The sequence below is a fragment of the Cynocephalus volans genome, chromosome 1, assembly GCF_027409185.1.
Source record: "Cynocephalus volans isolate mCynVol1 chromosome 1, mCynVol1.pri, whole genome shotgun sequence".
Lineage (NCBI taxonomy): Eukaryota > Metazoa > Chordata > Mammalia > Dermoptera > Cynocephalidae > Cynocephalus > Cynocephalus volans.
This window is the reverse complement of record NC_084460.1, coordinates 295,769,948-295,796,416: the sequence shown is the minus strand read 5'-3', so window position 1 is coordinate 295,796,416 and position 26,469 is coordinate 295,769,948. Positions and strand designations below refer to the sequence as shown.

General features: G+C 51.7%; 1 protein-coding gene across 1 annotated transcript in view; it reads right to left on the bottom strand.

Moving 5' to 3' along the window:
• MROH2A (maestro heat like repeat family member 2A) overlaps positions 1–26,469 on the bottom strand; it is a 46,533-nt gene that overhangs the window by 16,477 nt on the left and 3,587 nt on the right. The window contains exons 4-25 of the mRNA XM_063086880.1: positions 25,151–25,282; positions 24,804–24,966; positions 21,527–21,625; positions 20,676–20,827; positions 19,968–20,111; positions 18,703–18,795; positions 18,448–18,526; positions 18,216–18,329; positions 15,472–15,548; positions 14,547–14,666; positions 14,132–14,242; positions 12,259–12,406; positions 11,162–11,202; positions 10,459–10,600; positions 10,242–10,294; positions 9,711–9,818; positions 6,078–6,197; positions 5,758–5,880; positions 4,363–4,515; positions 2,965–3,087; positions 1,901–1,980; positions 76–184 (exon numbers count right to left, since the gene is read on the bottom strand). Of these exons, the coding sequence (XP_062942950.1) occupies positions 76–184; positions 1,901–1,980; positions 2,965–3,087; positions 4,363–4,515; positions 5,758–5,880; positions 6,078–6,197; positions 9,711–9,818; positions 10,242–10,294; positions 10,459–10,600; positions 11,162–11,202; positions 12,259–12,406; positions 14,132–14,242; positions 14,547–14,666; positions 15,472–15,548; positions 18,216–18,329; positions 18,448–18,526; positions 18,703–18,795; positions 19,968–20,111; positions 20,676–20,827; positions 21,527–21,625; positions 24,804–24,966; positions 25,151–25,282 (2,484 nt within the window). The remainder of the gene's footprint in view (positions 1–75; positions 185–1,900; positions 1,981–2,964; positions 3,088–4,362; positions 4,516–5,757; positions 5,881–6,077; positions 6,198–9,710; positions 9,819–10,241; positions 10,295–10,458; positions 10,601–11,161; positions 11,203–12,258; positions 12,407–14,131; positions 14,243–14,546; positions 14,667–15,471; positions 15,549–18,215; positions 18,330–18,447; positions 18,527–18,702; positions 18,796–19,967; positions 20,112–20,675; positions 20,828–21,526; positions 21,626–24,803; positions 24,967–25,150; positions 25,283–26,469) is intronic.

Sequence of the window (26,469 nt, the reverse complement as noted above, 5' to 3'; positions counted from 1 at the left end):
GTACTCTTGGCTCTGCCCATGTTACTGTAAAATTTCAGGTTCTGACCCAGAAATGGGGTGGCCCAAGGGACCTACCTTCATGGGCTCATTGTCCTCTCCTGGGGGTTGGAGAGAAATTACAGCATGTATGCTGATATCCATCAGTTCACTGTTTTCCTCCATGGAATAGAAAGGCTTCAGTTTGCTGGGGAAAGAAGTGGCAACAAGAGGATTGGTCACTGGGGAGCTGAGTCCCTGCCACCCCCCTGCCCAGTCTGGGCACAGAGGCATGTCCCAGGATGAGGGACAGGTCAGCCTCCCTGCTTGGGTGCTCCAGGGTCCATCCTGGCTGTGCTCTGCCACACCATCCAGTGACTGTGTCTGTGGTCGAGGGGCAGATTCAGGGCTCCAAGGCCACCCCTCGCACTTGTTGCTGGCTCTAAGCCTGTGAATCTCCTGCTCAGAAACATTCCACTCTTCCTCCCCCACCACAACCATGGAATCTGCCCTCCCAGGAAGGTCCTAGTCCAGGACCTTTTAAAGGGTTATCCCTGGACCAGCTGAAGCAGCAGCATCTCAGAGTTTGTTAGCAATGCAAGTTCTATGGCCCTACTCTGCACAGACCTACTGAATCAAACACTCTGGGGTGGATCCCAGCCATCTGTGTTTTGGTAAGCTCTCCAGGGTGGTAGCGAGCTGACTGGTGCATGCCAGCTCACTCTCTTTCTATCCCCTTCTTCAATGGTTCTCAAGCCTGGGCATGTGTAAGAAACACCTGGAGAGATTTTTAAGGGACCCCCCCCCCCCCCACCAAGGGCCACGACTCAGGGATGCTTATTTAATGTTCTGGGGTGGGGCCAGTGTGTCAGTAGTGTTAAGTTACCACTGGTTCTATTGTGCCCCCAGAGTTGAGAGCTGCTATCCTACTTTGGCTTTGGACTTCTGCTCCCCGAAGGTGTCTTGTACTTCACCCTGCTGGGAGGTCCCAACTCCTATCCAAATCCAGTCATTCTGTTTAAAGCCCAGGTCAAAAGTCAAATGCCAACTCCTGCACCAAACCCTTCTGATAGCCCCTGTTGTATATACTGAGTTTCATTTTCCCCATTAAAACCCCATAAAGCCCCATTTTGGGGGTCTTTATTTTTGGTTCACTTGCAAACACTTTCCTTAGTCAGCTCTGACCCATAATTCTATTTATATGTATTTGTCTTTTCCCCAAGTCCCCAAGAGGCTGGGACTACGTCTTATGTATCTCTGTGTCCCTTTAGTATCCAACCTGTAACTGAATGTGAGCTCAGTTGAGGCTAGTGAATTTTATTTAAAATCTGCCTGTGTGCTGCCTCTTAAAGCCAACAGGTAGTTTTGCTATGAGCCTAAGTAATGAACCTTTCCTATAAGTGAAGTTTCCTAAAGATGACCCAACCACTTCAAAAGCTAATTTTATAAATCCATAATTTTCTCTCCCTTTCCCCTGTCAACGAGTAGATTGACAACTCCAGGAAGGCAAGCCTCAGGTATGACATCATTTTGTATCAACCGTATCAATAAATAGTGCTCTACTTCTCGGCTGAGTTCAACTCATCTGGAAGGATGCCATCTCCCTGCGATGCTTTCCAGTGTCACCGTTGTGATTTCTTGCTCAAAACGTCCCCTAATCTACCAAAGAACAGCCCACCCACCTGTCATTCACCTCCCACTCCGAGGAGAAGCCCCCAACTTGCAATATTGCTGAGAATTATGGAAAGGAGCTGGCTGAAGCAGGCCCCCATCCTCCAGGCTGGCCCATTGCTGGGGTTGCTGCCACCCAAAACCCCTGCCACTGAGGCAGTGAAGGGCAAAGGAAGTGAAGGAGCGCCGAGGGGTGGTCTCAGACTTTGCCCCATCCCGGGGGCCCTGGGGAAGTGGGCAGGCCCCAGCTCACCTCAGGTGCAAGAGGGCTTCCATCGCCATGGTCCGCACAGGAGAAACCAGGTGGTCAGCAGGCTCTGCCTTGATGATCGCCTGCCCGACACGAGCAGGGGTGAGCCCCGGCCACCCAGAGGTCCGGCAAGGCAAGGAGCGGTGGCTTTTGGCCAACAGTGGCGGGGATGGCAGCAGCTCACCCCAGTGTTAGAACAAGGAAGACCTGATGCCTTATATCTTACATCCTTCCCTCTTCGCTGTTTTCAGGGTCATCCGGCCCTTGGCATCTTAGGGGGGCAGCGCAGTGTGGTGGAAGGAGTGGGGCCAGGATGGGCTCCTGGCTCAGGGCCACCCTTGGCTCCTGTGTGTCCTTGGGCAAACACTTCCCCTGCCTGAGCCCAACCTCCTTCTCTGTAAAACCAGACTCGGGGCCTATTTCACAGGGCCAGGCTGGCGTGACATTACAAGTATGTAGCTCCCAGCTCAGGGCAGAGCCAAGTAAACGTTCACTGCCTCTTGGTGCCTCCTGTTCCACCCACATCCCACTTCCCTCAGGGGCTGCTTCCAGCCCAGCTGGAGCAGTTTCCAGGGACTGAGGCATTAGCAGTGACATGGGGCTGGAGAGGTCTGGGGATGAAGGACATTGGCTGTCCCACAAGCTCCATCATCCTTTGGACAGTTGACATTTTCTACATCTTACAAAAGTCCTGCTTCTGGAAGCTCACTATCTCCTAGGTCTCTCCGTGGAGAAACACAGAGGCTGCAGCTGGGCTGACCCAGTGGACCTCCGTCTATGGCCCCTGAACCAGCCACCTCTGGGCACCACAGGACCCAGGGTGGCCAGGCTCTTCCATCCTGTTTTCCAAACTGTTTCCTGGCTGTTGAACCCTTTATCAGGTACAAAAATCGTTCTTAGAACTCCTACAGTTAAACCAAAGCAGAACTGAGAGAGGGGCTCCCCCGCAGCCCCTTCGTCCCTCATACGCCCTCAGGGACCCTGGAAACCTCTGACCAGGGGTAAGCCAGTCAGGAGAGCTTTAGACCCCAAAACCATCCAGGACCCAGGAGGCCCCCCTGGCTTACCATTATAATTCCAGTAAGAGTCGTCTTTTGGGCAAATTGAAAGTCCTCCAAGTCCTTAACGTTTTTGATGGCACTGGTGACCTGCACAACACTCTTCATGAAGGCCATTTTGAGGCAGATGTCCTGTGTCCAGAAGAGGGAAAAGGATCGAACATTTGGGAGTGAGCCTGCAAAGAGCCTGAGCCGCAGCCCGTGCTCCTGGACTCTTCCCCTGCTCTGAAGAAGGGGTCTAACGTCAGAAGCACTCTGAGAGACGGTGGCCTCATTCTGTCCTGCAGCCACCTTGACTGGGCATCTGCTACGTGGCAGGGATGCCACCTTCCCCGAGCCTCCCCACGTCTGTGCCTGAGGGCAGCAATGTAGCTCAGTGGCACCTTCAGTGACCAGGGCACTGAGCCCTTTGTCACCAGAGAGGCAGAATAAGTTATTGAGATAAAATAATATATGCCTTTACAACATGGATAAACCTTGAGGATATTATGCTAAGTGAAGGAGCCAGGCACAAAAGGACAAATACTGGGGGCCGGCCCGTGGCTCACTAGGGAGAGTGTGGTGCTGATAACACCAAGGCCACGGGTTTGGATCCTATATAGGGATGGCCGGTTGCTCACTGGCTGAGCGTGGTGCTGACAACACCAAGTCAAGGGTTAAGATCCCCTTACCGGTCATCTTTAAAAAAAACGAACAAATACTGTGTGATTCCACTTATATGAGGTCCCTGGAGTAGTCAGATTCACAGAGATGGAAAATGGAGTGGTGGGTGCCAGGGGCTGGGGGGAGAAGGGAACAGGAGTCAGTGTTTAATGGAAACAGACTTCCAGTTTTGCCAGATGAAGAACTCTAGAGGTGGATAGTGGTGACATTTGCACAACAGTGTGGATGTACTTAATGCCATCGAACTACACACTTAAAAACAGTCATGATGGTAAATTTCATGCTATGTGCATTTTACCATGACTTTTAAAAATAAAAGTAAAATAATTTTTACTTTATTCTCATGTTTTCTCTTTCTTGCCATTCCAAGAAAGTGCTCAGTCCCTTGATATCTCTTTGAAGACAACCCCACTTCTTGTCCCTTGTTAAAGGGCCTGGGTCACATGTCAGGGAGGCCCAGAGGTGAGGCAGAGGGAATGGGAGAGGCTGGGAGAGGTGGGGCTCACCCTGTGACTTCTGGGGACCCACACTCACCCCACCCAGCACTTGGGGGAGGAGTCGCCCCTACCTCCCCCACTTGCCCCCAAAGTACAGAGAACAGCACAGATTTGGGCAATGAGCTTCCAAAATTCTGGACATCAGGGGGGACCTTCTGGCTGGGGATGGAGGTGTCCAGATAATGACAGAGGGTGGCACTTCACCAGCTCACTGAAAGAAGGCATGCCTGGTCTCAGATGTGGTCACCTGGCAGCTGCTGGAGTAGTGGTGGATGATCTTAGCAGTGATGGGGCTGTCCACGTGGTTGAGGAGCATCTGGGGGTGGCAGTACGAGGCCACGCAACTGTACATCACCATGAGGGCACTCTTCACCGTCTCCCGGCTCCAGGGGTGGTCCTTCTGTGAGGACAATGAGAAGGGCAGAGCCACTGGGGAGAGCAGGGGCTGCCCCAGCTGCACATGGGACAGTCTGTGCCCACATGACCAAAGGAGCTGTTGAGTCTGCTGAAGGTGATTCACTGGATGTTTTCTGGATGCCTACAATGCTCATCCATTTATTTATGCATTTATTCATTCATTCAACTCATCTTTATTGAGCACCTACTACATACATGCCAGGCACTGGGCATGTGCTGGAGAGCAAGACAGACCAGGGCCCATGCCCCTGGGAAGCTTTGGTTGAGTGACAGATGCTAGGACCACCCATCAGCTGTGAGCAGGAGCCTCACGTGGACTCCCCTAAACAGAGGCTGCCTGCACACTCCTTCACACTCTCCCCTGCAGGGCACCTGCTCTGGGCCAGGCACTCATGAGGCTGGAGATCCACAGGAACTGACAGCTTCGGCCCTGCCCTCCTGGTGCTCACACCCTCTGAACAATCTCCACCAAACCCACTGTGGATGGGAAGCAGGGGTGCCCACGCCCCACCCGGCCTTGAGTAGAAATCCAGGTCTCAGGTCCTGCTTTGCAGAGTAGCTGGGGCAGAAGCCTGGGACCCTCTGGATTCTCACCATCCAAACAACCAGACCCCAAGGCAGGGACCAAGGTTAAGGACAAAGCCTGAGGCCTCGGCGACTCCAGACGGTTCCCACTGGGGACTCAGCCCGTGGGACTATCCCCTGTGACAGGGAGGGACAGCCTCAAGATGATGGGGCCATGGACTGTCTGGGTCCAAACCTGGGCCCACCACTGACCAGCCGCAGGCCTTTGGACCACTTCAGTATTTTCACCTGTACAACAGTGGGATTATAGGCCCTCCATCCCAGCACCACCGATTCACTGAAGCAGAGCTCCTAACACGTGGAAAGCAGCCACACAGCACTACCTGAATAGTGTCTTCAGATGGGACTCTGCATTCCCAACCAGCACCCAAGGAGCCTTCGCTGCTGGTCTGAGGAACCACCATGAGTAGCAAGAGGCTAGGACACCTTGACAATATCTGGGGCCTGGAAAGACCCACCTGTATTCCTTAGATGACCCAACAGCAAAAGCTCTGTCATAGGAGGTCTCCGGATCTCAGTCATTTTGGCGACATGAGACACAGAGGAGTTTCCTACTGAGATCTAGCAAGAGCCCTGCTTTGGTGCCAAGAGCACTGTGCTGAGGCCCTGGAGACCTAGTTGTGGGGCAAAGGTGCCTTACCCGCCAAGCACCGATCTGCCAGGACTGCTCTGACTCCTGGATCCTCTCCTCAAAATCATGGAGCACGTTCAGCACTGTCTTCACCTGGCCCCGGGCACACAGGCCAAAGCACAGAATCACACCCTGCAGGGAGACCCAGCCAGCCAGGGTAAGGGCAGGGGGCAGGGGCAGAGGGCAGGGGAGGACCCCCACCCCCATCCCACACGGGTATGCGCGCACACACGCATGTACACACACCCGTATGTAGGGACTTGAACACACATGTCCCCCGAGGGTCCACAGGGGTCTGATGGACAGGAGGGGACTGCAGGTACCCTCACCTCCCGGTCAAAGTCATTGCTGTAGTCCGTCTTGTACAGCAGCTCCAGCAGCAGCACCTCCACCTTGTTGGCCTCCAGGCCCGTGGCCAAGGTGAAGCCCAAAGCCCGGTACAGAAAGCCCTGGACAGGCAGGAAGGGAGGAAGCAGCTCAGGACATGCTACTCCCACCCTCCAGGGGGCGCTGTCATGCAGAATTTGCTACATATTCCTCCGGATTTTTTTTTTTTTTTTTTAAGTGCAGATATCTATGCATTTTGTATATTTTTAAAAATAAATGTTCAGGTAATTCTAGGGTGTTGGACTGTACAGGGCAGGCAGATCATGCATATTAACAGTGGGGGCCAAATTCCTCTCCTACGTAAGTCGAACCAGTGTACGCTCCCACCGACAAATGCAAAAGTGTCAAGTTTCCCAATTATCAGTGAGACATGGAACATTCTCATTTTGATGTGTCTCTTTGACTATTAACCATATCAATCATCTTCCCAGATTCTTGTGATCCATGTTAATTCTCTTCCTTTCTGGCTATATTCTTTTCCCCATTTGTGGGTTATTTCTACTTTTTTATCTGTAAGAATTTTGTTTGTATATTTGGAAACTCGACAGGAGCAATCACGTATTACCTGTTTAATCCTCACAATAACTCTATAAGGTAAGTATTATTGTTGTATTTACAGATGAGAAAACAAGCAGGAAATGGTAGAACCAGGATCTAGAATCAAGCCATCATATTCTGAGGCTCATATTCTTAACAATTACGTATCAAAAACCTCAACCAGTCGGTCACCCTCAGTGATATGGTCCCCAGTGTCTCCTTTACCTTTTGACTTCCTTCATGGTGACTCTGTTTTGTTACACGGAAAATTTTGATGTTGGTAAATTTATCTCTTTTCTTTTGTTTTTTGGTTTCTTTTCATGCATATGAAGGCCTATGCAATATTAAGATTATACAAATATTCATTATCACATTCTTACACCTGTTGCATTATTATTTTATTTTGTACACTTAAATCTTTGATCTGTTCTGGAAGGACAAATCCATCCTTAATGTGCTTCTTTTTCAATATGTTCTTAGGCATTCTATTTCATTTTCTCATTCAGATGAACCTGGAAATAATCTTTTCAAATTCTGTAAAATTGTCGAATTTCCACAAACACTTCTTTAAGGAACTTGACTGGGCATAAACTGTATTGTAGACTAATTTGAGAAAAATGGACGCCTTTACAACATTGACACTTGCCATCCAAGAAAAAGAGACCGTGTCCATTTTCTCAGGCTTTCTTTTTGTTCCCCTGCGCACCCACCCCCCCACATTCTTGCAATCTTCACATCGGTTCCATGTTGCACATATTCAATATTTTATTTGCTTATGTACTTCCCAATGTGTGGCTACTTCAAATGGTATATTTTTTCATTATATTTTATTTATGGTATTATCTGTGCATAGGAAAGATGATGATTTTGCATAGAAATTTTGGGAAAGGACTGGCTCTGTCTACTGGACTTATAAATCTGGAGGCTACCGGCAGCCGTCTTGCCCCCACCTGAAGGATGCCAGCCTGAGACATGATGAGATGACGAGGTTGATGAGGTTCCTTAAGCTGCTATATCTAATCACGCTTTTCTAAGTTATCTGAGCCAATAAAATCCTTTTTACAAATTTATTTATGAATTTATTTATTTATTTATCTTGCTTAGGTTGATAAGCTCTTGCCATATGGTTGAATTGTACGCATTTGCTTATTGCATAATACACACAACTCTCTTTCAAATGGGCCTGAAATTGACATCTCCTAAGACCTGACACCTAGGAATCTGGAGTGTCTAGTGAATGGAAGACATCTCTTGAACATACTTTGCTGTTTATTACTTTACATACTCCACTATGAACGGTATATATTTGAACAGATCTAATTTTCAGTTGACACCTGTAAAAAAATTTTTAAAAGCATCTTTATTGAGACATAATTCACGTACCATAAAACTTGCCCATTTAAAGTGTATAAATTCAATGGTATATTAAGAGTCTAAGTTTAGACATCTAAGTTTAGAAGTATAACTTCAGAAGATCACACATAATCCTGTGTAAGTTCAGAAGGTTTTTATCACCCCAAAAAGAAACCTTGTACCTGTTGGTGGTCACTCCACATCCCCCCAGCCCCTGGCAACCACTAATCTACTTTCTGTCTCTATGGATTTGCCTATTCTGGACGCTTAACATAAATAGAATCATATAATATGTGAGCCTTTGTGTTCCTTTGCATTTGGCTTCTTTCACTTTGCATAATGTTTTTAAGGCTTATCCTTGTTGTAGCAGGTATCAGTACTTCATTTCTTTTTACGGTGGAATAATACCCTGTTGTACAAATTTACCACATTTTGTTTATCCATTCACCTGTTGATGGACATCTGGGTTGTTTCCACCTTTTGGCTATTATGAATAGTACGTCTATGAACACTTACGTGCAAGTTCTTGGGTGGACGCATGTTTTTATTTCTCCTGGGCACATTTCAGTTCTCCTGACCGTATACAAAGAGTTTGTAGAAAGATGGAATTAAAGATAATAAGGATCGTTCCATGAACTTTTTGAAATACAACTAGGGGTGGATTACTAGGTCATACGGTAACTCGATATTTAACATTCTAAGGAACCGCAAACTGCTTCCCGCAGTGGCTGCTCCATTGTACGTTCCCACCAACCATGTGTGACGGTTCCAGTATCAACACATCTCTGCCAACACTTGTCATTGCCTGTCTTTTTGATTATCACCATCCTAGTGGATACAAAGTGCTATCTCCTTGCGGTTTTGATTCGTATTTCCCTAATGGTATTGACATCGAACATTTTTCATTACTTACTAGGCATTTGTGCGTCTTCTTTGAAGAAATGTCTATTCAGATTCTTTGCCCATTTTAATTGACTTATTTGTCTCTTTATGAATGAGTTGTAAAAGCACTATACATACAATTCCCTTATCAGATATATGATTTGCAAACATTTTTTTCCCATTCTGTGTTTTATAGTTTTGTAAAAACCTTTTTTACAAAGTCATACACACATGTGACCGTGAACCGGCCTCTGGGGAGTCAGGTGCAAGCAACTGTACCCAGCCACCCGCCTGGGGCAGGGGGTGCGGACAGCTGTGCAGCAGGAGGCAGGCTGCCCCAGAAGCGGGGAGTCCAGCTCCGAACCCCAGCTTGCCCACTCTTTTTTTCCTGGGCCTTTTTTCCCCCTCTGGGTCTAATCTTCACTGCAAAGCCACAAGCTGGCAGCTCCCTCAGCCTCCTGTGGTTCAGGGTCGTCCCGACTCTCCACTGTTTACCAAACCTGTTCAGCATCTCAGTCCTTGCCTGCCAAATACTGCTTGCTACGAGCCCACTTCAGGTGGAGGTGAGGTGGGAAGGAGGGGAAGCTGGTGGCCGGAGAAGAGATTCCCAGCTTCAACAAAGCAGTTTCTTAACGAAAAACAAAACTAAAGAAACACCCTCCCTAAAAACACACACACACACACAAAAAACCTAAGAAAATCACTGGTCTAGACCATCCCCCTCTCCTCCCAAGACCCTATACACAGCACCCTCCTCAGAGTCCCCTTTCTGTCCAAACTGTCCTGTCCCTGTGGGGACAAACCTTCTCCAGGGAGGGGCTGTCGAAGCTCTCAATCTGGTTGTTCAGCTCTTTGCTCAGGCGCAGACTCCAGTTGGACCCCCGGGTCTTCTTGAGGGAGTTTCTAAGAAACTGGGGAGGCGGAAGACAGTGGTGGGCAGGGCCAAGGGTCCCCCAGCCCTGATCTCACCTGCGCTCAGGGAATGCTGTGTGACCTTGGGTAGTGACTCAGCCTCTGTGGCCCCCCTTCCCCAAACCTCTAGATCACTCAGTCCATACAACCCCAACGCAGCGCTAACGTTCTGTGGGTCTGGGGCTGGTGGGAGGGGTGCCGCCCTGCTGCTCTCCCGGGCACTTGGCTCCCTGGGTGGAGGGCTCTCTCAGTTTTCCTGGCTGGTAGATACAGCTATAGACTGCACACCTGTCAAGGCTTCTCTGACAGAAGGAGAACGTGTCTTTTAGGGGCTCCTGACCACGCTAACCCCACCGGGTGCCCTCCCATCTGTCCCCCTTCTCTCCCCCATCCAAGCTTCTGCACACTGGTCCCCCCTGTACCTGAATGAGCTTGTCTTCCCAGGCCTTCTGATCCCAGGTGAACTCGGTGTGCTCTGTAGGAACATGCACGGTCACACGCGCTGCCACCTGGGTCGGATTCCTTAGCCTGTCACCCGAGGCTTTCTGTGGATGAGCCCCACACACGGCATCCCCACCACCACCTGCCCCAGCACATGCACGCACTGGAGGGTCTCTTGGGGGGTGCCGGGCGCCTCACCTTCCAGGTAGTGGACCAGCAGCGGGATCTCCAGCTCCCACACGGCGGCCATGGAGGGCGCGATGCTCTGGCTCAGGACCCTCAGGAGGTGGAGCATGGCCATCCCACGTCCCTCCCCCTTGTAGGGTGACGACATCAGCACCTGCGGGGCCCAAGACTCCAGTGGAGCAGAGCCTGGGCATCTCACACCCATCTTGGAGCTCATGGTCCTCACTTGTAAAGGGAGGAGTTGGACAACACGTGTGGTTTTCAACAGAGCACGAGGATCTCCAGGGACAGAGAGTCCCTGCAGAGGATACTGCACAAAGGAGAGCAGGGAGGGGCCAGGCCCTGACTCCCTCCCCACCCAGGGCTTCAGTGAGCATGCATTCATGTCCACAGTTGACGTGAAGAGGAGGACTCATGGGTCCTGGGCTAAGCCCACCCCGAGGGGCAAGCAGGCCATTGGCAGTGTCCCAAGGATGCACTGGGCAGAAGAATCTGGGAGCAGGTCCAGGCCAGGTCTCGGCCATCCAGGCACACACTGCCCCTGCCTCTAGCTGAGAGGGACAACAGGCACCGAACACTCCGTCCTGCAGAGCATCCAGCTCCCACGTTACACCCTGGCTTCCTCCTCCGTCTGGGGCCCTGGGAATAGGACCCAAGGGAGAGGTACACAGGCCATGGCCATCAGGCCAGGACACTGTGTGGGGGAGCCACTCACCAACAGACGGGCCAGCAGCTTCTGAGGTGCAGGCAGGTCCACTGAGGAAGAAGGAGGTGCAGCCCCAGCTGAGGCCGCCTGGCCCAGACCAGGATGTGCCCAGCACCCTCATGTCCCAAAGGGGACCTCATCCAGCATGACCCCACTGCTCCCCAGATGAGGAAGGGTCGGTGCAGGGGACTTTTCTATAAAGAACATCATCATAATTGACTGATCCTGGGAACGGGAGAGACTTGTGCCCATGGCCTGCAATTTAGAAGGTGCTGTTTTCAGACCATGGCATTGTGTAGTGGAGACTGGGACTCGCCATGACAACGTTTTGTCTCCTGCTGTGAACCTTGGCCCTCCCACCCTCTCCTGTCTCTCATCAGGCTGTGGGAGCCAATGAGCCTGTGAAAAGCAAACCCACAGCGCTTGGACGAATGGGCAAAGGAGGAGCCAGGCCTGCTGAGAACGCACAGGTGTGGGGGCCCAGGAGAGGACTCAGCCCAGAGTCGGTGATAGGAGCAGGAGGAAGGCCTCGGGGGGTCACCCAGCTGGCTCGCTCAGATCAGACTCAGAGAGCAGGCTCTGCCCTTTGCCATCCTGGATCTTAAAAGCCTTTCTAAATCACCTACGCCACCAGCCATGCCCATCCCTGTGAAGCCCCGGGCAGTGAGAGCAGTCCCTTGGAAACAGAGGTGGGAGGGAGGGGACAGTGGTGAGCCATGGTAGGTGGGCATAGTTGCTTTTTTGAGAGCCTGGTGGTAACAGTGCCCGCTCCAGGTGGACTATGATGGAGTGGTTTGCAAGGACTTGGATGGCACAGCCCTAGTTCTTCTAGTTGGCTCAGAGAGGCCAGACAGAGCAGAGGCCCTCAAGGTCTCACCTGGAGAGAGGCTGGGCCAGATATCTGCAGGGTGGGATCTGGGCTGGGGGGTCTCAGCTGGGGGGATGGGGACATGAGGAGTGAGCTACCAGGTTGGACCTGGCTTTTAGGATTCCAGAGGCCTCCAGGAAAAGGGGGTTGTGTGTGAAGGAAGTGGGAGAGTGGACGTTCTGAGACAAGGAATCGCCCACCTGCCTGACCCCCCAGCGGTGGTAGGGATGCTGCCCACCATGTCTGCTCTTGCCAGCCGTGTTGGCCTCCATGTCCTTGCCGTGGAGCTGGTGTTCAGCCAGGTTTGTGAGGCTGATGCAGATGGGAGTCAAGGCCTCCATGTAGTCTGTCTCCATGATGTAGCACAGGAGCCGCACCCAAAAGTCCTGTGGCAGAGAAAGAGGACCCAGGATTAGCAGGAGCATCCTGTGACCATCCAGCCCATGTCGGCCCCACCCCCACCTCCCCAGAGCTGTCCCCTGACCCCTTGACAGTCTCAGCCCTGAACTGGCTCTACTGCCAGCCCCCATCTTGGTTGGGGCATCTAAGTGACACCCCCCCAACCTTCTCCCCAGTGTGAAGAGAGTCAGCCAGTCCCTGCTGTGCCAGGCTTGTAACCTGCTTAACCCCACACCCATTACATCCTCTTCACCCAGGGCCTTCCCTCTGATCCCAAATCCTCCAGCTGTGCACACTGGGCAGACGACCCAGCTGCACTGGCCAGCTGTGATGGTCAAGTGTATGTGTCACCTTGACTAGGCAAGTACCCAGTCATTAATGTAGGTGTTTCTATGAAGGTGTCTTGTGGATGGCATGAAAGTCCATAATCCATAAAGGATATTATCCTCTATAACATGGGTGAATCTCACCTAGTCAATTGAAAGGCCTTAAGAGCAAAAAACTGATTTCCCTGAAAAAGAAGATATTCAGCCTCAACTCTGCACCACCAACTCCTGCCTGAGGTCCTCAGCCTGCCTGTCTGCCCTGCAGATTTCAGACTTGCCAGCCCCACAATTGCATGAGTCAATTCCTTGAAATAAATCAGGCTGTACATACCTTCTCTTGGTTCTGTTTCTCTGGAGAAGACTGCCTGACACAGATTCTTGGACCTGTGTCTCTAGCCCTTCAGAGTTTAAGGTGAGGCTCTTGTGCTACCAACTAACAAGTGCAGTAGCTGACCTGTTCCAGCCACCAGTACTAGAATCCTCCAGCTCCTGGTTTCCCCCAGGGAGGCCACATAGTGAACTGGAAAGAGCATTTTAATCCTGATTCTACTGTTTACCAGCTGTGAGTCCTTGAATCAATTAGTGAGTCCCTCTGAGCTTTAATTATCTACAAAATCAGAGTAATAATAAGAGAGCCTATGACATAGGATTGTTGGGATAATTAAATGAGATTGTACATGTCGCACACCCAGTACAGTACCTGCTATGTGGTTGCTCTATGGACTGTAGCTATGATTATTGCAATTAAAATAAGCTGCCACTGAACGTAGAGCATCTAACCCATGACCGTACTTAATAGACGATCATTTCATCCTTGATGCTATCATGGTAAATTTTTCCTATCTTATTGCTATGTCACACCTTACTGCAATTAAAAGTTGACACATATGTATTTGTTTCTCTTATAGCCTGTGAACTCCTTGGGATTGTGCTGAGTCCTTCTGGTGTCCACTCTCATGTCTTTCACACAGTACAAACTCACTGAATGTTTGTGGTCTTAAACCATGACTATCCTCTTTACACACTCACACACACACACACACACACATCTGAACTGAAGGGGCTTTAAAGTAGTGGATACATGTCAGGCAATAAGTCAAGCGATACGTATTGAGACCTACTGTGTGCCAGGCACTGCCCTAGCATCCAGGGTTACAGAGATGAAGAGAAGGTTCCCATCAAGGACCAGACTCTGGAACTGGAACTTGAAGGACAAGAGCTCAGATAATTGGAAGAGGCCCCCAGGCACCCCAGGCAGTGGGAATGGAAGAAGCAAAGGTACAGAATTCTGGGCATGCTCGGTTCCTCTCTCCGCCCTGCGGTGCACACAGGAACCATCACTCCTGCATGGCAGCCCTCTGGGCAGGCAGGGTGGAACTCACTTACTTTGGTCATCCCACTAATGGAAGAGGTTATGATCCTTATGGTGTCCATGGTGACCTTGTGGACCATCTTCTCCTCCAAGTCACTCTGATAAAAGCTCTCTCGGCGATTTGTCTGGAAGACAGAAGGGGGGAGTCCCTACTTGTGGGCTAGCAGGGGCTTGCTGTGGTCTCGGGTGCTTCAGGGGGCTTCAGGCCCAAATGCTGGGTCCCCAGGGTGCTCAGGGCTGTGTGTGTGTGTGCTGCTTGTAGGGCTGCACATATCTTCACCTGCAGGTTACCTGTGTGTCTATGCACCTACGTCACGAACACATACACAGGCTCAAACACAGGTGCACCGAGTGGCATTCTGTCCTCAACGCTTTGGAAACCATTCCCAAAGTCCGGCATCTCGCGGTCTGCATGTTGGGGCCACTCACCAATTTGTAGGTGGATAAGGTCAGCTGCACGGACACGTACTTCAAGCCCCAGCCTTTGATCCTGTCTTGATAGCCAGACAGAGCCAACTGGCCAATGATGCGGAGAATAGCCATTCTCACCTGAGGGGACAAGGCACAGACATGCTGGGGTTGGGGAGCTCCAGGGCCAGGGCTTGACATCCAGCACCTAATCCTGTGACATGAGACAGCTAGGGATTGGACGTGCTCTGAACTGGAAGGGGCTTAGGGGCCACTCTGTCTACCACGTCCTGCCTCATGCAGGGGGTCCCCCTCACTTTCAGAGCCAGGAGACTCCCCTCTAACGTAGGCTTCTCCTTCTTAGCAGCCTTGGGGGGAAACCTGTCTCCTATCCTGGGCTCCTTGGACCCACTGTGGTCAAACTCACCGACGACAGCCTACAAGCACTGAAGGGAGCTCTGCCTCAGTCTCCAGCCCAAACCCCAATCTCCTCCCCCACTTTCCTCAAAACCACAGTGCAAACCCTCCCTATCCTGCACCGTCCCTCCCTGGAACCAGAGCTGCACTGCGAGTTGGCCCAGTTGGCCGTGGCCTCCCTGGAGCCTGGATTTCAGCCTTCTGGGTTGAAATCTTCTGATTTTCAGCCCTCAGTCACTTTTCACACAAAGGCCTCACAAAGCCCATGAGCACTAGCGGCTGCAGCTGGAGCTGTCTGTGCTCAGCCTCTCTTTGTCCCAGGTGGTGGTGGGAGGCAGCACCTGGAAACTCCAGGTCCTGGGCAAGAGCTAGGGTCTCGTGAGCAGAACTGCAGTTTTTCCTGGCCTCCCCTCCTCCAGCCCTCCTCGGGATGGGACAGGAGGCTGGGTTTCTATCAAAGGCCTCCTGCAGTGGGTGGGCAGCAGGGGTCCCCTGAGGGCCATCCCTCTCCGGGTCTCTGCCCCGTCACCTTGGGCCGCGTGTCAGAGAGGGAGTTCTTGACCACACGGACGGCCAGGCAGACGGTCCTGATATTCATCTTGGGCTCTGAAAGAGGAAAGACCGGTCTGGAGGACTACAGCTAGGGGAGATGGCAGGTGGCTTGTCCCCCGTCACAGCCTCCAGGTCTTTCCCCTCTGCTGTGGACTGAATGGTGTCCCCCAAAGTCCATGTATTAGAAACTTAACCCCCACCATGACAGTGTTAACAGGCTGGGAAATCCTATTATGATCATCAAAAGGTGGGGCCTTGAGGAGGTGATTAGATTGTGAGGACCCTGCCTAGTGAATGCATTAATAAGTTGATGATTTAATGGTGGTCATGGGCATGGTTCTGAGAGCTTTAAAAGCAGAAGAGGTGAGGAGTTAGCTCTCTCTCTTGCTCCTGCCATATTCACCATGTGATACTGTAGTCACCACCAGGACAAAACCCTCACCAGGTATGTTCCCTGGACTTTGAACCTCCCAGCCTCTGAAACTGCAAGCAATAAGTACTGTTTCTCTACAAATTACTGTTTCTGGTGTTTCTGTTATAAGCAACAGAAATGGACCAACACACCCTCCAGCACTGCACGAGCTCAGGGACACTTCTCTTAGGTGCCTCCCTGGCCACCTCCCTCTCCTCTCAACACCACAGCGGCTCCCTTCCCTCTGGTCTGGGGACCACTGTTTTTACAGCTCATTCTCTTGGCCTCTGCTTTGTTTGTGCCTTATCTGAACCCAGGCTGACTCTCCTAGAGGGCAGGGTCCCTGCCTAAGGGCCCATTAGTGCTTTGCAGCTGAGAACCCAGCTCCAGGCACGTAGTTGGCAAGCAGAGGCTGCAGAGCACAGCTGTGCAGAGCAGGAGCCTGGTGCCAGGCTGCCTGGGCTCAAATCCTGGCTCTACCACATCCCAGCTGTGGGACCTTGGGCAGATTACTTAGCCTCTCTGTGCCTCAGTTTCCTCACCTGTAAAGTGTGGATAATAACAGCACCTCCCTCACAGAGCTGCTGGGAGCAGTAAATGAGTTAACATGGTGCCTGGTACACCATAGGGCTATGTGAGTGTTTGCTAGTAGCGTAGCTGACAACAGCACACCCAATTAAAAAGGAGGAAGGTTAAGGGAGGTGAGAAGGAGCCATGAGCAGGTTCTAGAGGGGCCTGGTATGGAGGAAGGTAGATGAGGAATTCAGGTTGATGCTACGCTAGAGGCTAAGTGTCACTAAGTCAACACTGGGGTAGGAAAAAGAGGTAATGAGACAGGGAGGAGATAGCAGGTAATCAGGCACTAAGGGAGAATGACACAATTTAGAGTTTTTATCTCCGAGATGGAAACTTTATTTCTGATTGTAAAAATAGTATATTTCTTTGCAAAGTTAAAATAAGAGACAAGCACTCTTAATAGGTTACGTATGTCCTTCTAAACCTATTTAGGCATAAATAAACATGGATTACTTTCACATAACTGAGATCATACTATAGGTACTGTCCCACACTGTGTTGTTACACTTAATGTATGGAAATATATATATATATACATACATATATATACATTTTTTTCCCACAAAAAAGTGTAGATTGACAGTACTCTTTTTGATGGTTGCATAGCATTTCATTAGGCAGATATACTGTCATTTATTCCAGTGATTCCTTGTAAAAAAACATTTAGGATGTTTCTAATGCTTTGCTTTTAGCACAATACTATAATGAATGTTTTTGTCCAGTTTCCTCTGGGCAATTATTTCTTTCAGATAATTGACAAAGAGTTGGAGTGCTGAGCTCAAGCTTTGGTTCCTATCTGACTGAGCACCCGGAATCATTTCTCAATTCACACCCCTGTCAATGAAGTGTAAGAGGCTGGCTTCTTGTTACCCTAGACCAGAGACGAATAAAGTATAGTCTCAGGCTAAATCCAATAAAATAAAGTTTTATTGGAACACAGGCATGCTCAGCAGTCTAAGGCCACTTTTCCCCTTCAATGGCAGAGTTGAGTAATTGTCAGACCGTATGGCCTACAAAGCCAAAAATATTTTTACTATCTGGCCCTTTACAGAAAAATGGCTAGGCCAACTCTAGCAATTATCTTTATCATCTCTGTCCATTGAATACGTAAAAAGCATCTCATTGTTACTTAAATTTGCATTTCTTTAAGAGGGGGATTCAATGTCAGTGGAGGGTCCTGCATATACAGGAGCCCAGTTTGTGCACTGCTCAAAGGCACCTGGCTTTAGGGCTGAGTGGGAGCTGCCCCTACTCTTCTAACCATTGCGTATCTGCAGGGCTGCTTGGTGCCAGCAGGGGGCGCCCTGTTCACATTCACACAAAGGTGCAGTACGAGGTAGTGCCTTGGTTAGGGACAGGGGTTCCTTTGGAATATCAAGGCTAGGTTTAGAGTTTGAGCTTAAGGATTACAATTGAGTCCATGGGGTTTTAGCGTTGTGCCTGCTAGTAAGTATAGTTAGGTATAGTTAGGCCTTACATCCAACCTTTGGTTTAGCTTTGTAGGTTAGCAGTAGGATACAGTCTAACAGTTTGAAGTTCAGACTCAGAGGGTTGGCGGTGGGGACTGTGGGCCACAGTGCTGTTTAGGTTCAAGGTTAGAAAATGTGAAGCGACCAAGAACTTTGGCTGCCTTGGCCCACCCACTAGTGTCTATTCAAGAGGAAATGGCAGAGGCCCAGAGGGGAGTGAGACCCACCTCCCCTAATCCCTACCTGCCTGCCCCACCTGCTCACCATCTGCGCTCACCACAGCCCTTATCAGAGTCAGGGTCCCCACGCGGATGGCCTCTTTGCTCATCTCCATCTGGCTGAAGAAGAACTTCATCAGCTCCTTGGGGTAGGAGTGAGCTGTGGGGTGGAAGGACCACTGCAGTCATGTCCACCAGGCCCAGGGCAGGCCCAGTGCTCCCATAGGCTCCCAGCAGCCCTGGGCACAGGCAGGGAGCACCCTGTCTCAGAGCCTCACCGAGGGCTATGAAGCAGTGCACAATCTCCATCAGGTTCTGGCTGCTGTACTGATGCTGGGCCGGGGCCTTGGTGCACACCTGGGGAGGGGGCGCGCAGGGGACTGTGCTTGGGGCTGCGTGGACACCACAGTCTCATATCCCAGTGGGATGCAGGAGGCACACAGGTGGGTTGGGGGCCAGGCCACCTCGCACAGTCTGCTTCCTGCTGATCCACCCTGAGAAGGCCTTGGCCGGGCAGAGCTGGCTAGACCCACCTGGACGTGCAGCTCTGTGAAAATGGTGTGTAGCTGCATTTGGGGGATGGGGGTGTTGGTGATGACTGACACTTCCAGGATCTGCCTCAAGACCTGCAACAGATGGGCAAGTGGTGGCAGGTGACCTACCAACTCAGGGATTAACTCTAGACCCTCGCTACTCAGCGGGCCTGTTGACCTGTAGTATCAGCATCCCCTGGTTAGAAACACTGATTCTCAGGCCCTGTCGTGTCTGGGACCTGCCAAATCTGACTTTGCATTCCAATCAGCCCCGGGTACCCCTGGGCACAGCACAGCTTGGGAAGTGCTGCACTGAGCCACTGAGCACGGCATTTGACGCCTTTCCCACCTTTCTCTCCTGTTCACCTGGAGGCGAATCCCACTTTTTAGCCAGAATGATCTAACAAATGGCTGCCTACATCAGTCATGCTCATTTCTACTCCTCGCTTTTCTAGCTAAGGACCACACCTCATTTGCAGATGAGAGGCTGCCTTACAGTGCATGTCAGCCCAGGCCACGCCTCCACTCTGGACCCTGGAATGGCTCCCTCACACCAGGTAGAGGCTGTCATGAGCTGAGTGTGTCCTTGCAAAATCCATGACCACCCAGCACCTCAGAATGTGACCTTATTTGGAGATAGGGTCTTTGCAGATGTAATCAGTTAAGAATCTCAAGATAAGATCCTCTTGGGTTCAGGGTGGGCTTTAAACCCAGTGACTGGTATCCTTGTAAAAAAAAAAAAAAAGAGAGAGGACACGGAGAGACCCACGTGGAAGGCCAGGTGAGGACAGAGGGAGGACTAGGGTGACACTGCCAAGCCAAAGGAAGACCCAGGGGCCTAGAAGGTGGAAGAGGCAAGAGAGCTTTCTTCTCTAGAGCCTTCACAGGGGGTACAGCTCTGCCAACACCTTGATTTTGGACTTCTGACATCCAGAACCGTGAGAGAATACATTTCTGTTGTTTTAAGCCACACACTTCTGTTCTTTGTTACAGCAACCCTAGCAAGCTAATACAAAGGCCCCGACATCACCATGGCCTCCAATGCTTTTCAGAATCTGGTCCCTCCACCCGGAATGGCAGCATTCTTTCCCACAAACCCTATGAGCGCCAGCTCCACAGCCCCTGCAGGGCGCAGATGTTGGGTCTGCTGACACACCATCAAGATATCTGACATCCCCAACTTCCACCCAGATGACACTCCCCAGACACTTGGGAACCCCAAATTTTCTAAGCCCCTGCCTGGGGCCTATGCCGCTCGGTCCTACCTGTGTGATGGAGAGGGCCTCCAGGGCGCCCTGGTACTCGGCCAGCAGCAGGGGGATGTAGTCATAGACCTGCTCCCGCAGGTCACCGTTGGGCAGGAGGAGGTTCAGCATGGGCTTCAGGGACTTGACCACTCCCAGCTTCACCTGCCACAGCCAATGGGGTCTTCGACTCATTGTCCCAGGACCCCTAACAAGGTCAGCGATCCCAGCCCCATCCATGGAGTCCAAGGACACATAGCAGAAGGGACATCAACATAGAGTTGAGGCCTCACCCTGCACAGGTGATGCAGTGTGCCCAGGTTGCCAGGTTTAGGGCCCACTTATCAGCCAGGTGACCTTAACCTCTCTGTGCCTCAGTCTCCTCATTTGTAAAGTGGTCCTACATCACAGAATTGGTGTGGACATAGCTCCCATAGGTAAGAGGCCCGTAGAGAGCCCAGCACATACCAAGCACTCTCAAAATGATCGTGACCCTCATCCAGCAACTCCCTGGGGCCTTTGTCAAGGTGGCCTTATGACGTGAGGCTTGGGGGTCTGCACCATTCAGCATTCACATGTTCCCTGCTCTGCCATCAATCAGATCGCTGGCCATTAAGGGGGTCCCAGGAAAGAGGCTGGGCCCAGTCATCTCTCAGGATCTCCAGCCCCTCGGTCCAGGGAGCTGTGACCTGGGGGACCATAGGCCCTCCTGAGGAGGGTGCATCTCACCTCGGGGCTGGGATGCCTCAGCCACACAGTCACAAAGTAGCGGTACATTGGGAACAGCTTCAGGGCAAACTGGTCCTCGGTCATCACCGGGTACACGCTGTCCTCCAAGTGCTTCAGGTAGAACTGCACTGTCTCACAGAAGGTCTCCATGGCTGCCACAGCAGGGCCAGAGGGACGGAGCAGAACAGACCTTCCTAGCCCACCTTTTCCGGGAGGGAGTGCCCATGCGTCCCCATAGCTAGCAGGTGGCCGTGTCCCTCTCTCTGCCCTTCCAACCCCCCACAGTTCCCTAATTTCCCTGCGTATCTGAGTGTGAGAGCTGAGCACACAGGTGCATCTAGACCCCTCCCCTTCAAGGACACGGGTCGAGGTTGGGCCTGGGATATGACTCTTCACCCACATCGTGGACAGTTCAATGTAGAGGGCAGCAAACACATTTGGCCCTCTTTTTCTAAGGATCAGGGTGTTTTAGCCCACAAAAATGTCAGGTAATCAAAACCTGAGACAAGACAATGTGATCAGATTTAAATAGCATCAAAGACTTGCCCAAGTCACACCCCAAATGGTAACATTTTCCCTGGTCTTCTCCTGTGAATGTTCATCGTTCCTCCCTAGTCTCCTGAAATGCTTAACTACAAAGCAAACTAAACAGAGTCACAGTGACAGCTGCCTCCCTCTAAGCCATGATCTTCCAAAGGCACCCCCCATGTCTTAGCCTCCTTTGTACCCAGAGAGCCCATCAAAACCATGCAAAGTAAGAGATTGTGTAAATTTCAGGAACAAATGAACAACACTCTCCCCCTCCAGCACCCTGATCAGGCCTGACCTGCAGGCCCGAATGGGACACGTACCACCGCATATCACCTGGCGCATCTTGGCTTCATTGGTGAGTCTCAGCATCGTGAATATGGTAGCCAGGGTGATGCCCATGTACGGCATGAACTCAAACACTGTGGAGTGTGGGGAGAGGTCACAGGGAGACGGGGTCTGGGGTGAGCGGGGAGAAGGCAGAGAGGACAACCCTGCTGTCCTCCACCTCCAGCCCCTGGTAGTCCCCTCTGCCCTGGCTGGGGGCACAAAAAATAGCGTGGGAGTCAGTAAAGGTAAAAAGAAGGAGCTAGAAGTGGGTGAAGGAGAAAGGAAGACAGGAACGAGACGGGGAGGCGGGAAGAGGGAGAGACAGAAGGAGCAGGAGCAGGAGGCCAAAGAGAGGCTGGGGATGCAGACAGAAGGCCACAGGGAAGGCAGGGAGGCCAGAAGTGGGAAGAGGAAGGTCCACGGATGTCTGACTCCTTTAGGTGCCCCACAAATGTTCTTGGATGAATGAAGAAACAGGGAGACAGCAGATGAGGGAGGGACTGACCGTGGGACCGAGAGCATGGCAGGGGCAAGCAGAAGGAAAGAGAGCAAAGGAAGGGGTGCTCACGGAGGGGAGGGAGAAAAACCAGAGCAGACCCACCGTCTGAAGGGGGCAGGTCCTCCCTCCCAGCCTGGCCCCTTGCTATGGATCGAATGCCCCCTCCAAACTCCCTGAAGCTTAAATTGTGTCCCCCCCGAAGTTCACTGTGTTGGAGGCTTGGTCCCCACTGTGACTGTTAAGAGGGTGGGAAGTCCCATTATGGTCATTGAAAGATGGAGTCTTGAAGAGGTGACTGGACTGTAGGAGCGTGCAGTAGTGATGGATTCATGGATTCGTGTTGGGAGCTTGGTCTCCACTGTGACAGTGTTAAGAGGGTGGGAAGTCCTGTTGCGATGATGGAAAGGTGGGGCCTTGACGAGGCGATGAGGTTGTAGGACTGTGCCCTAGTGAATGGGTTCATAGTGGTGGTCAGGGGCGAGGTTCTTAGGGCTTCAAAAGGAGAGCACGTGAGTCTCCCTCTCTCTGCTCTGCCATTTTCTGCCATGTGAGACCCCGGGGTTGCTGTGGGGCCACCACCAAAAACGGCCCTCACTGTCAGCGTTCCCTGGACTTTGGACTTCCCAGCCTCCAAAACTGTAAGCAATCAATTTTGTTTTCTTACAAAGTACCCAGTTCCAAGAACTTTCTTGTGAGCTACAGAATCAGTCTGATAAACACAGCCCTCCACTCCTGCTGAGAGCGCCCACCCACCTTCTTCAGACTTTATAATAATAAAATCACAGATACTCTTTACAGTGAAATAATAACAAGTCCCACATTTTCTTTCCTGGATGGGCCCCCTCCCTCCGGCACCATCGATCTGTCCCTGTCTCCTGGGGCTTTAGCGTCCCCACCCGCACCGGCCTGGGCCCTGCCTTGCCCCACAGGCCCCTCCAGCTGCCGTCCCGTTTCCTCTTTCTGCCCCAGCCAGTGGCGGATGCTTCCCCGTTCGTGAAACTCATCCACCTTCCACCTTCTCCAGCTTCATCCTACTGAATCCCTCGACAGAACTGGCCACACGGGGACCTCAGCCCCTTCTGAATTATTCTCCTTCTCCCACGATATCACCTACACTGAGGCCACCCAGAATGAAGGTCAAGCCGACACCTGTCCTTGGATCTCAGCCTGCACAGATCAACTGTCCTCTGCACCTCTCCACTTGGACATCTCACAACAACATTCTCTATTTGAGCCCCCAGACTCCTTCCATGCATTTCCCATCTCAGGAAATGAACCCACCGTACACCCGGTTGCTCAAACCCGAAACATGGAGGTTCTCAATTCCTCCATTGCTTCTCCTCCACACACAAGACATCAGCACGTCTCGTCTCAGAGTCCCATTCCCCATCTGCCCGCCACCCACCAAATGTGTCCCAGCCCAAGTCACATCGCCTCACCCTCACACACCTCCCATCCCTTCTCAGCCCTCACAACAGCCAGAATGGTCTTCCTGGGGCCTAAATTTCATCAGGCAACTCTGCAGCTTCAGGTCTTTCAATAGCTTCCCCCAAAATCCAGACCCTTCACCTGGGCCACCAGGCCCTGCCTAACTCTTCACCTCGTCATCGCCCTGCTCCCCACCCCTCCCTAACTCCAGCCACAGGGCCTGTCACTAGTCCAGAGAAGCCAAGCCCGCTCCTGCCCCAGGGCCTTTGCACATGATGTCCTCGCCTCTCCGAGTGGGGTGTCCCCCCATCCCGTTCATCACAGGATGCCTTCCTCTCATCTGTCATGTCTCAGCTGGAATATTGCTACCTCACTGAGGGTCCTACGGAGACGAGGTTCCCCTCGCCTTATACTATAAACATTTTCATTTTCTTGTTTGTTTATGGGCCCTTCTGAGCGTAACCATACCTGCTTTAAACATCCCCTCTAGCTTGCTTTCTTGAGAAATTACTTGGTTTTTCTTGCTTTGTAGTTAGCCCCAAACCATTGACTGAGATTAAATCACAACACAGCCAAGTCATACTAACAGCTGGGAAGGAGACGAGGTCATCTGGACCCTAAGATAACATCAGGGACGAGAACAGGAAACAGATGGAGCTTTGGCACTACAGAAGACCTCAGAGGGCAGCTGATTGTCACACTGGGAGATTTTGCAGCTGGCCCCTTGCCCGGGGCCCCCATCCCCAAACTCCATCAAACCTCCCTTCCCCCGGCAATCGGGAGGCAGCTGAGATTTTACCCTCTGTCTCTGGCTGCCGTGTCTTCCATAGTAAAGAGCTTTCCCTTTAAGTACTATCTGGTGAGTGTTACTGGCAATGAGCTCGTCCCATCCCGGGCTAACTGTCACATGTTGGAAAGGGAATTGCTCAGGACTTGGGCCACCTGAGGACAGTGAGTGTCTCATTCTTTGCTGTGGCCCAGCACCCTCCGGAAGGGCTGCGTGCTGCGGGAGCTCAGCGCACGTTTGTGGAGTGAAAGGAGACGGGGTAGGGAGGGAAAGGACATAAAAAGAGAAAGGAGATGGGAAGACAGGACAAAGCAGGCAAAGGGGAGACAGAGAGGGAGGGAGAGAGGAATAAAGATACAAAAGTGAGAGGCAGAAACCCAGAGAGAGACTCTTAACAGCTGACAGAGACAAAGAGACATGCAGCGACAACAAGAAGGAACACCGGAGAAAGACAAGAGGGAAGGGGCGGGGGCAGAGGTGAGGACAGAGACAGAGAGAGGCCGAGACCAGCAGGCCTGAGGGGTCAGACACGGGCCGGGGCCCGCCGAGCCCCTACCGTTGCCATTGGCGAGCTTTGCCAAGGTGATGATGACAAATTCGTCGGCGAGGTTGAGCGGCTTGAGGTGGTGCTGCAGCTCATACATGACTAAGCTGAAGTGGTTTCGGGACAGAGCCACCAGGGTGTCACTGGCCACCTCTGCCTTCACGCAGCCCTCCATCTGCAGGTGACCGGAGAGGGCCATGCGGTGCTGCCATCTGCTGATCTCTCCACCCCTGTTGGCTCCCTTGGGCTCAGCCTACTCCTGCCCCATGAGGTCACCGCACAAGGGCCTTGGGTCCCCCAGTGGCCCAGCTCCTGGTCTGGCAGAGGGACGGTGCCGATGGAGCCTTGGGCCCTGCTACCTCTGGGATCGCCCTCATCTCCTCGGAGGCAATGGCCACCAGCCTCTGGACGCACTGCTCTTCCAGCTCCCCCTCCTGCTGGATGATTTCCTGGAGGATGTTGTAAATGTTGACCTTGCGCTGGGTGGAAATCTGGGAAACAAATACGGTAGGTGGGAAGATCCCCAGCTGGGCGGGGGGGCCTGGGACATACCCCAGCCTGCCCCCAGCACCACAAGTCCACCTCCCCCCTCCCCCGGTCCTCCTCTGCACCCATCTGGAGAAGGTGACCACTGTCCTCCAACCACCTGAGTGTCGATCCCGACTCCTCTGGCTCCAATGCTTCCTGCTTCCCTCCTCCCATCGGACTCATCCCACCAGCTTGTCACTATGGCTTGTACATCAGTTTTCTCTTCCCTGTTTTCAGCCCATATTCCGCAAAGCAGCCTACACACAAGGTCCTCCATGCACTGGGCATCTTGAAAGCCCAAGAAGGTAGGTTTGCTCTGCCCTTTGTCCTAGTGAGGGAGCATTTGAGAGCAGGAAACTTGCCTCTTGCTCTCCTTCGATATCTACATGGATAGCACTTGTCACCACTCCAAATGACCTTGTTTAGGATGGGATTGGACAGATGGATGGTGCACCCAGGCCACACCTGGAGAGCGACTCATTTTATTAGTCATGACCAGCCACTCTTAGGGAAATGAGCCACTCTTAATGACTTTATGTGCGGGGCCACTGCCTGCAAAGCCCTCTGGGGAAATGACCTGCTGCTTCACGTGGGAGGAAAGGTCACTTCCCAATAGTCCAGAAACCTTAGCAAATGTGAGGACCTCAAGAAGAGAGGAATTCACTCAAATTTATAAGTTCCACTGGTGAAACCCAGTACAGAGAGACTTGGCCTCGGTTTGCAAAACTCCATTCAGAGAGTTCTCATAATTCCTGGGCAGCAACAGAGATGTGGCCTCAGGAGATGCTCAGTACTGCGTGGCTCTCCCCAGCGTGTCTCAACCTGTATTGTTGTTATCAGTGCCCCCTAAGGAGCCTCGTTAGACACTTTTTTCTAATCACCCTCAATAAAACTTTAATACCACAGATATCCTATGTGAGTGTATCTCTTTATATGCTGGGTACATATCTGTGCTTTACACACTAAAAAGTAACATTTTCTCCATCCCCCGAGAACCAGTTTTACCCACTTGGGGCAATCTCACCCCCCTGAGAATACATGCCCTAGATTTTTCAAAGCAAACTCAAGGAAGCCTATATGCTCACTTGACATGCTTGCGGCTCCCTGTATAAACAGGCCAATTATAATAAGTCCAGCCTTTTTTGTGATC